Below are 11,069 nucleotides of genomic sequence, written 5' to 3'. Positions count from 1 at the left end.
CGCTCCAACCAGCGCCGCTCTCTCTCTCTCTCTCTCTCTCTCTCTCTCTCTCTGTCTGTCTATGAAATGGCGGAACTGCCTCCCAAACTTCTACGAAACAGCCTGGTCTCCTCCTTCATGGTGACGTAGAATAAGTCGGTCATTCTCAGTGTACTGAAGCGAGATGTCCTCTACTCTCCTCCGCTCAGCAGATTCAGAATGAAGCTTGTGTTTTACAGTGATCTGAAATACTGCAGTCAGGTAGAGCTCTGATCTACTGCAGACCCAGCTCAGAAACTCCTCAATCTGTACAGACTCTGATATTAGACACAGTAATACTGACTCTCATCACTCCTACCACACTTCACTGAGCTCCACATATCTCCATAAAAGTACCACCTCAGTCAGCTGTGAGTCCCACCTATCAGATGGATGTTTTCTGAGTGAATGAAGGAATTGTTGGTATTTCCAGTCCTTTAAACCAGCAGATCAGCAGTGATAAAACCTTCAGCTCAAACCAGTACAATCCTGTCTCACCAGTTCAGTCTTCATAATGGAGACCTCCACACACAGCCTTTGTTTCCTCTTCCATGGTGACAGAGGGTAACACTGAGAGTGAAATTTAAATAAACAAATTAAAATGCATTTCCTCTCTCGTACACTTCATCAGCTCACTCTGATAGAAAAGTACACGCCTAGTTACAGTTTTCTAAAACAATAGCAGAGATTTAGCAGTGGTCAAAATACCTGTAGTTACGCTGACCTACAGCAAACACATACTACAGTGGCTTACACTGATTATTACAGTCGGTTATGTGCTGTACACACCCCTTCTTCTTCATATCCATTACAGCATTGAAAAATAAAGGATTCAGCAGTGATTTATCAGTAAAGTAGAAGATTCAGCTTCACCTACCACTCTACTGAGTTTCTCCTCCAGTCAGGTCAGGTCAGAAGATAGAAGGAAGAAAGTGTCTCATGTGCTTCAGTTTTCATTCTAGTGATGTTTAGGCTGTTCTGGAATGGGTGTTGGAATGGCTGGTACTTTAGGAGCAGTCTGTCAAGATCTGCCTCATTCTTTAAGTTCTTCAGAAATCTGAACAAACCTGAACTTCACTATGGCTGCTATGATGCCTGTCGCACCTCTGTTTGCATTAGACACTCATAAATAGAGGCCAATACTGTTACCCACATTCACTGAGTACCTTACGTGTCGTACCTTATCTGTCATATATCATGCTGTGAAGATAGCAAACCCTCTATTATTATTTTAATTAAACATTTTATTTAGATGATTAATGTAAACAGTGTAATTATTGATTAGTGTCAGTATTATAAGAGTGATTCTGATTCAGATGATAGATTATAAAAAGTTGCACCTCTTTACATAATTCCAACCAAGTTAATGAAGAAAGGCCTGTTCTGTTTGTGGACACTGAATGTAATCAAACCCTCACCGCAATACTCCAAAATCGTGTAGAAAGCTTTCTTTCCTGGACAGCACATACATATAGTGTATATATTGTGAGTATATATACATTCCATTCAACATAAATTAACTCCATTAAACAGCTGTAATTTCCCAGATGTTACAAACTTATGCAAACATATGTTTAAGAGCTCATTCAGCCCCTCAGCCTCAGGTACATGTACTGTATCTGGGGTCTTAGACTGTAGCACAGGTACTTTAGCTGGAATTTACTTTATTCTGGAAAATCTGAAAAATATGCTTTGCAGTCTGGAAAGAGCTTCTGGGTCTTTTCTAATGTTTCGAGATGGTCTGTTCTCTACAGTACAGAAAATAATCAAAGGTGTTTTGGTTTTATTTCTGGTTCTTAAGATCTTTAAGATATATACTTTTCACTGGACAGCAACGGTATACTAATTCAAATGGACAGCTCCTGTAATATGCTTGCAGCTATTTCTACCAGGAGTAACATCTGTAACGTAACTTCCTTATTTGAACGCTAGCAGTAGATGAGAGTGAGTGTGGTTCAGTTCAGTGACTATGTGAGAGATCAAGACCCCACAGAGCACAGGGACTCTCAGCGTTTATAAGGAATGGATTCCAGCAGAAGATCTTTACTCTATTTTCTTATCTACATCACAGGTGAGTTATTTCCAGTATCCAGGGACAGATTCTCAAGATAATTACAATGAAATTTTAGAAGTGAAAACAGCTTCATGTAAAATAGAACAGACCTTAAAGGAACTATAGTACAGTGGGACCTCTTAGAACATCCAGTATCTATTAGAAACCTTTGCTAGAACTCTAGTTCGAATTTCCATGAATCCTCGTTGCGTAAAATAAAGTAAGAAGTAAGAAGTGTGAGCAACAGCAAACAGAATTGTTGGTGCTAATCTAATGGAAAACTAGTGAAATTGAACACGTTGAACCCCTGATGCTCTGTGACTTTGTTACACCCTAAGGAAACACTAATCTGTAACTACATACAAAGCAATGCAAACTGCCTGAGATGTTCTTAAATTATGACAGTGGGTAAAAGCCAGGAACTACCAGTGGTTCTGAGGAGTGTAAGTAGTTAAAGAACATAACAGAATGTAATAGAGAAAATCTAAATATACAAATTTAAGCAAAATGGAACTGAGGAGAAGGACAAGGACTATCATTGAAAGGTTTATTAAATGAAATGCAAATTCATCAAAATCCAACTAACATTAAGATTAAACGTTGAGAGATATTTATGGAACAGTGCGAATAGTCAGGCCTATGCTTATGTATGTGTGACTGACTATATGAATAGTTACAGCACACAGCTTTATTAATTATGCCATATAAATATGTCATATACATGTCTGAAGATGATCCTGACACAGTCAGCAACGCGTGACTATTCTGTACTAGTCTACATTGAGGCCAGAGATGGATTTTACAGCATTTATTTTTAATGAAAGTCCAACTAATAAATAAGTTAATAGTTAAAATATTTAAAATAAAAATAATATAAACTTGCCTGTTTCTGTGAACAGTGTGACTGTCATTCTGGGCAACACTGCCCATTTCCTGTGTGGGCTCTGTGGTCAGTAGGCCTTCAGAGTCACTGGCATGTTCAGGGTTTTGTTCATGTGTTAAAACATGTCCTGAAAAGCAGATTAAAGAAAAGTGGTTGTTACTTTTGTTTTGGGTGTAGTTTTTTTTTCTGTCCACTTTTAACAAAACACTGTGCAGATATTTAATAAAAGTGACAGTATTTGTCACTGTACTATGTGACGTGTCGTCTGTATTTGACCCTTCCGTGGCAGTGAACACACACACAAGTAAACTAGGGGCAGTGATCACACACACACCCAGAGCGGTGGATAGCCAACTCCAGCACTTGGGGATCAGAGAGGGTAAAAGACCTTCCTCAAGTGCCCAACAATGGCAACTTGCCAAGTCCGGGTATCAAACCCACAACCCTGTTATCCATAGCCCAGAACTCTAAGCCACCCCTGCCCGACTAGCTGATGAGGCCAATGTTACTGTTTTCATGGGTGTGAGTGTTATTGAGCATGTGTGCATGAAAAACACATTTGTCTGTAATGGTCTACATTTCCAGTATGTGGTGCTGTAGAGTAACAATCTACAGCATTTTTATTACCATCAATGTAATCTTATTTGCAAAGCATTGTATGGCCACAGCTCTCCTGAACCCACCTGCCCTTTCAGTTGGTCATCCTGATTTGTTGAAATGTGGATACGGTTGGACACCCAGAAGTGGTTAATAATGCAATTATATACACACACTATATGCCCAAATGTTTGTGGACACCCTTTGTAATGAATGTATTCAGCCAGTGACACAAAGGCACACAAATACACAGTGTGTCTAGTCCCTGTAGAGAAGTATTGCCAATAGAAAAGAGATAAATATGAACCTATGGGCATTGAGCTGGGGAGCAGTGGAATTGTGTTCTCTGGAATGATGAATGGTGCTCCATCCTATAATTCTGGGATGATGTAGGACGGTGATCATAAACACCCTGACCTCACTAATGCTCTTGTCGCTAAAAGCCTTCTTACCTGGAGTAGAGACAGTTACTCCAACAAAAGCAGGATTAACAGGAAATCCTTGATTACAGAAGAAACAATGAGTGAGCAGGTGTCCCAATACTTTTGTCAATTTACTGTACATTCACAATGCTTTACAGCAAGCTTCCTTGGCACTGTCTCCACATTTGTGTAATTGTTTGATACCAAAACCGAACACAGAAGTCTGAAGAGTAGACTATACCCTGTAAATATAGAAAGTGTATTTTATTGGGTAACTAACAATGTAATTAATTGTATACTTGTGTAATTACAAATGAAGTGTATAGTAAAATGACAATAAACTCCAAGGATTAATCCTAGGGTTTATTATAATGCGTAGCATTCAGAGAGAGGAACTAAAATGCAGGGTCGAGGAGGGGCCATACAGAGAGATAATAGATTAGCTGAAGTGAGAAGATGTCCAGAATCTGGTGAAGGTATTTTTGTCTTCACTCAGAACATGGCATCAAACTGGCTTTTTGAAGCTCTGGCCTTAACGATAACTTTAGAATTGATTAAACTGCTTTGTATTGTTTCAGGTCAGCTGTTCACAGCTGGAGAAGAAGCTGTTAGGCTGCAGGAGCTGGAAGGAAACACTGTAACCATCCATACTGGATTAACTGGAGTTCAGAGTGATGCTCACATACTGTGGTTCTACAGATCTGAGAAAGCAGATATAAAGATAGTGAACAGTCTGGAATTTGAGGGAAAGACTAAAACAGACTATAACAGAGATAGATTCAGAGACAGACTGCAGCTGGACAGAAGCAGTGGATCTTTAACCATCAGAAACATCAGCAGAGAAGATTCTGGAGTTTATAAATTACAGATCATTACTGGAACATCATCTGACTGGAGTTTCAGAGTTAAAGTTTATGGTGAGTAAATATTACTCTGTTGTTTTACAGTTGTTCTTTATCTTTAAGTTCAGGTGGACACACAGAGCTGGTCACAGCCAAAAGGTCAGCATCATCAGTTTACTCTGCAGCACACTGGCATTTTGGACAGCTGTAGTTTTTGGACAGTTGCCCCCACAACCCTCTTTGGAGGATTTAACACTTAAGACTGTATTCATGAGGGAGGACAAATAAACAAACATAGAGATAGACATGTGAAGGGGGGGGGGGGCTATTACAATTGATAATAGAAATTATGGAAAAAAATAAGCAAAGGACTTCATGAGAAGGAAAAACAGGTAATTCCTATTTTTATTTTTATTTTTATTCTATTCATAGCTCTGGTATCAAAACCTGTAATAAGAAATCCAACTACAAGGCCTTCAGGAGGTTCCTCACAGTCATGTTCTCTTCAATGTTCTGTGGAGAACGGGGAGGATGTGACTTTGTCCTGGTATGAAGAGAAAGAGAGAATCTCCAGCATCAGTAGATCAGATTCCAGTGAACGTCTTCATCTTCCTCTGAATAGAACCTTCCCAAACAGCTACACTTACACCTGTGAGTCTGCTAATCCAGTCAGCTACCAAATAACCCAGCTCAACATTGCAGAACTCTGTGATTTTAACTCAGGTAGGTCATCATCTGTAGTACTCTTTACATCTTGTTTGTTGGTGAATATTCTTGTCACATTCAGCTAGAGAAAGAACCATCTACTCAGGATATTGAAGCTTTACTGATGCACTTGATTTGCTGATGATTTACTGATATACCTTATTACCGGTACAGGTGGTAAAAATCCTCTCCAAGACTTGTTGGAGCAACAGTCCAGCTTCTCCTATTAGATTAATCCACCAACCTCTGTCATTCTCTAAAAGTATGTACCATAATTTATATCTTACACTCTTAAAAATGAAGATGCAACAAATGGTTCTCTGAGTGATACTATAGAAGAACCACGTTTGGTTCCATAAAGAACCATGTTTCCAGTACTAGTACTATGTGGGTGTGGAGAACGTTTTCAAGGTCTAAAGTGCCTTTACTTGATGATGTTTGTGGGAAAAACCTTTAAACATGGTTCTTAATGGAGCCAAAGGTGGTTCATCTATGGCAACGCTTAAAGAACCATTTGTAGCACCTTCATTTTTAAGAGTGTAGCTGCACACTGTAAGTCACAATCTGATTGTAGCAACTGGTTATCAGCCCCATCTACATGAAGAGGACTGCCATAGGAACACCGTCCACAAGCTGGAAATTTAAGAGAAAGGTTCTTTGGAGATAATGTTCTTTGGTTTCCTAAAAAAACTCAATTAGTCGTTCCTTAAAGAACCTTTACACAGCTTTACTTTCAGGAGTTTATCTTCTAAACGCTCCTCTTTCTCTCAGGCCGGTCCAGTGTCCACTGCTGTGGCTCAGTTGAGTTTGTGGTCCGGTTGGGGCTCTCCGCTATGTTGGTCCTGGCCATTCTTGGCATCCTGCTCTATCACTTCAGCTTCAGGACAGCTTCAAATGGAGGACTGGATAGAAAGAGTCACCACTAGCAAACTGCTGATGTTCTTCTTATTGCAGAACCCAGGACAAGGAGTCCATGTTTGATCATGCTTAGGTTCGAGTGGAATTGCAAACTGAATAACACGGCTTCATCCTCCTAGCACTGGTAGCTTCCTGCAATAGGGGGAGTCCTGGCCAGAACCGGCTCTACCTAACAACTTTTGGGCTGCTGAAGTGAGGGGGAAGAGCAGCTGATTGTTTGTCTGAGACTGAACCGCTGATCCACATCACACACATCTGAGTGTGAAGAACCTTCAAACTGGTGGTCAACCTTTACATCCAGTGAAGCTTCATTAAGCTTGAAACTTTCAAAGGTTCTCCACCCTCACACCTTTATTTTAAAGAGTGTTTGTGTTTTTATAAAGCTGTTTACTGCATAAAATGTACATTATAAGGATAAAAGTATTGGGATTCCCTTTCATTTACTGTTTCTTCCAAAATCAAGGCAATTAAAATGAGTTTGGATGATCAACACCCAACCTCGTTCCCCAGCTCATCCCTTCAAGTATTGGACTGTTCCCCAGGGGAGTATCCAACATCCAACATTTGGACATATATTGTATCTTGAGAGAGCACACTGTGTGATGTTATGCTGAGTACCATATTAAATAAAGCATTTTACATATAACAGTATACAGGTCCATGTATTTTCTGCCCTGCAGCGCTGTTATATTCTACAGTATACAGATATACAAGATTAAGAAGAAAATTGACCAGATTAAGAAGAAAATTTCACACATGAGTTTTAATGGTTACAAACACTGTAATACATTGAATACAATGACACATAAAAGCATTTGAAGCATTGATGCTTCTTATTAGTAAATTTTCTCTATTCTACCACCAAACCTTAAAGTGTGAGGGGCTCAGAAGCAGAGAAGTCAAGACAGTGGATAATGTGTACTTGTGAAACCAACCACAGATTTTCTAACCATTCAGCCTGAGACCTGTGACCTTTGCTTCTTATTTAGATTAACCGTCCATTATTGTAGGAAACCCAGGTCTCATATGTGCATACAACCTGGAGCCCATAAACATGTAGGTATATGGCAGCTGGAACCACAAAGCCCAGTCAGAGACAGCGTGCATTCAAACATATTTCCCTTCTGCAAACAAAGTCACATTTACTTCACTCAGTGCAGACCCTTATGCATTCTGACCTACATACAACAGACCACAACAGGTACCACACTGAACCTGCAGAGCCATGCATTTATAATTCTAATTATAAATATCATAATTATAATTATTGGTTTTACTTTTTATTACTATTGTATATGAGCTTTAAATGATCCTACTATTATCTTAAATTGTCCTGCTAAGGAACCTTTGGTAACCCCCTTATAAAATACAGTGGTGAAAAAAAGTTTTTAGTCACTCACCAATTGTGCAAAAAATGAGAGAGGCCTGCAATTGACATCATAGGTAGATCTCAACTATGAGAGACAAAATGAGAAAAATTCTGAAAATCACATTGTCTGATTTTTAAAGAATGTATTTGCAAATAATGGTGGAGTATTTGATATTTAGTCACCTACAAACAAGCAAGATTTCTGTCTGTCACAGACCTGTAACTTCTTCTTTAAGAGGCTTCGCTGTCCTTCACTCATTACCTGTATTAATGGCACCTGTTTGAACTCGTTAACAGTATAAAAGACACCTGCCCACAATCTCAAACAGTCACACTCCAAACTCCACTATGGTGAAGACCAAAGAACTATCGAAAGACACCAGAAACTGGAAGACCTACAAGACCACTGCTAATCTCCCTCGATCAGCGGCTCCAATCAAGATCTCAGCCCGTGGGGTCAAAATGATCACAAGAACGGTGAGCAAAAATCCCAGAACCACACGGGGGACCTAGTGAATGACCTGCAGAAAGCTGGGACCAACGTTACAAAGGCTACCGTCAGTAACAAACTACGCCGCCAGGGACTCGGATCTTGCAGTGCCAGACATGTTCCCCTGCTTAAGCCAGTACATATCCGGGCGCGTCTGAAGTTTACTAGAGAGCATTTGGACGCTCTGGAGGAGTATTGGGAGAATGTCTTATGGTCAGATGAAACCAAAGTAGAGCTGTTTGGTACAAACACAACTTGTTGTGTTTGGAGGAGAAAGAATGCTGAGTTGCATCCAAAGAACACCATACCAACTGTGAAGCATGGGGGTGGCAACATCATGCTTTGGGGCTGTTTCTCTGCAAAGGGACTTGGACGACTGGTCCGTGTACATGAAAGAATGAATGGGGCCATGTTTTGTGAGGTTTTGAGTGCAAACCTCCTTCCATCAGCAAGGGCATTGAATGTGAATTGAATGTGATTTTCTGATTTTTTTTTCTCATTTTGTCTCTCACAGTTGAGGTCTACCTATGATGTCAATTACAGGCCTCTCTCATCTTTAATTGGGAGAACTTGCACAATTGGTGACTGACTAAATACTTTTTTTCCCCACTGTATATTCCCCCACTGTATTTCTATCATTTTCAAATATACATACATTGCATTTCATTTCATAAACTGAAAAGTGGTTCAGTATATATTCCTAACATACAAAATCTATTTTAAAATATATTTATTAAAAAATGCACAGGAATATATTAAACACACAAATGTAGCACATCTTAAAGTTAAGGACTGGCAAATATACAAGTTTAATAGTTGTAAATACACAGCAAAGATGCAGCTGAATCATATGATAGATTTACATTTTATAAATATGAGACAAAAAACTCTTTTTACTCAGTAATACTCAGTATTTTTACTAAGTAAAACATAGTACCTTTTTTTACTAAGTAAAACTTTTACTAACTAAATCTCTATTTTCTATTTTCCCATTTTTGACATAATGTAAATATAGCAGGTGGTCTTTATTGTGTCACATTTTTCCAAAAATATTAAATGGAGCACCATCCACCATTCCAGAGAACACTGATCTTCCACTGCTCCGTTTTGTTGGCCCATCCAGGCATTTCTACCTTTACTTGGCTGGGATTATGTAGAGAGGTGCAATTTTTACAATCTAACCTTCAGCACTTAATCATCACATCTGTATCAGAATTACTAATTACACTGTTTACATGAATAATCTCTTGAAAGTGTTCAGTATAAGTATAATAATAGTGTTTGTTAAGTGTACAGCATGTTTGTACAGCAGTATGACAGATACATAAGGTACTCAGTGAATGTGGGTAACAGTATTGTCCTCTATTTATGAGTGTCTAATGCAAACAGAGGTGCGACAGGCATCATAGCAGCCATAGTGAAGTTCAGGTTTGTTCAGATTTCTGAAGAACTAAAAGAATGAGGCAGATCTTGACAGACTGCTCCTAAAAATACCTGCCATTCCAACACCCATTCCAGAACAGCCTAAACATCACTTGACTGAAAACTGAAGCACATGAGACACTTTCTTCCTTCTATCTTCTGACCTGACCTGACTGGAGGAGAAACTCAGTAGAGTGGTAGGTGAAGCTGAATCTTCTACTTTACTGATAAATCACTGCTGAATCCTTTATTTTTCAATGCTGTAATGGATATGAAGAAGAAGGGGTGTGTACAGCACATAACCGACTGTAATAATCAGTGTAAGCCACTGTAGTATGTGTTTGCTGTAGGTCAGCGTAACTACAGGTATTTTGACCACTGCTAAATCTCTGCTATTGTTTTAGAAAACTGTAACTAGGCGTGTACTTTTCTATCAGAGTGAGCTGATGAAGTGTACGAGAGAGGAAATGCATTTTAATTTGTTTATTTAAATTTCACTCTCAGTGTTACCCTCTGTCACCATGGAGGAGGAAACAAAGGCTGTGTGTGGATGTCTCCATTATGAAGACTGAACTGGTGAGACAGGATTGTACTGGTTTGAGCTGAAGGTTTTATCACTGCTGATCTGCTGGTTTAAAGTACTGGAAATACCAACAATTCCTTCATTCACTCAGAAAACATCCAGTCTGGACATCATCTGATAGGTGGGACTCACAGCAGACTGAGGTGGTACTTTTATGGAGATATGTGGAGCTCAGTGAAGTGTGGTAGGAGTGATGAGAGTCAGTATTACTGTGTCTAATATCAGAGTCTGTACAGATTGAGGAGTTTCTGAGCTGGGTCTGCAGTAGATCAGAGCTCTACCTGACTGCAGTATTTCAGATCACTGTAAAATACAAGCTTCATTCTGAACCTGCTGAACGGAGGAGAGTAGAGGACATCTCGCTTCAGTACACTGAGAATGACCGACTTATTCGACGTCACCATGAAGGAGGAGACCAGGCTGTTTCGTAGAAGTTTGGGAGGCAGTTCCGCCATTTCATAGACAGACAGAGAGAGAGAGAGAGAGAGAGAGAGAGCGGCGCTGGTTGGAGCGCAGAGCTCGTCTACTGAACTGAGTTCAGTCTCAGAACAGAAGAATCAGAAATGCTGAATAGAAACCTAGTTATATTATATACTGTATAACCCTAGTCTGGAGGACATTATCTGAAGGACACTGTCTGATGGACGTGTCTGACGGGTTGGTGGTGGTGTGAGATCTGGTGGTTTTACGGCGCTTCGTGGAGTTCTAGGAAGTTCAGCAGGTAAAGCTATTTTCTGAATTTAAAGAATGAGCAGCTTTTTATAATT

General features: G+C 39.6%; 1 protein-coding gene across 1 annotated transcript; it reads left to right on the top strand.

Annotated features, from left to right (window-relative positions):
* Nucleotides 1-4,373: 4,373 nt before the first annotated feature.
* LOC140546664 (CD48 antigen-like) lies at nt 4,374-6,446 on the top strand. The gene is made up of 4 exons (XM_072670048.1): nt 4,374-4,449; nt 4,552-4,890; nt 5,248-5,571; nt 6,292-6,446. Exons 1-4 carry the CDS (start codon nt 4,374-4,376, stop codon nt 6,444-6,446), a joined length of 894 nt encoding a protein of 297 aa, XP_072526149.1.
* The last annotated feature ends 4,623 nt before the right edge of the window (nt 6,447-11,069 follow it).

The sequence above is a fragment of the Salminus brasiliensis genome, chromosome 24 (assembly GCF_030463535.1).
Source record: "Salminus brasiliensis chromosome 24, fSalBra1.hap2, whole genome shotgun sequence".
In the NCBI taxonomy this organism is placed as follows: Eukaryota; Metazoa; Chordata; class Actinopteri; order Characiformes; family Bryconidae; genus Salminus; species Salminus brasiliensis.
The sequence above is the reverse complement of the archived record's forward strand: the minus strand, read 5'-3'. Positions and strand labels throughout refer to the sequence as shown.

What these genes read in the sequence shown, in the direction of transcription:
- LOC140546664 (XM_072670048.1), top strand. Translation starts at nt 4,374, where the DNA reads ATGCAGGGTCGAGGAGGGGCCATACAGAGAGATAATAGATTAGCTGAA. An exon ending in TTTCAGAGTTAAAGTTTATG is followed by an intron (nt 4,891 to 5,247) that starts GTGAGTAAATAT and finishes TTCTATTCATAG; the next exon opens with CTCTGGTATCAAAACCTGTA. An exon ending in TGTAGTACTCTTTACATCTT is followed by an intron (nt 5,572 to 6,291) that starts GTTTGTTGGTGA and finishes TCTTTCTCTCAG; the next exon opens with GCCGGTCCAGTGTCCACTGC.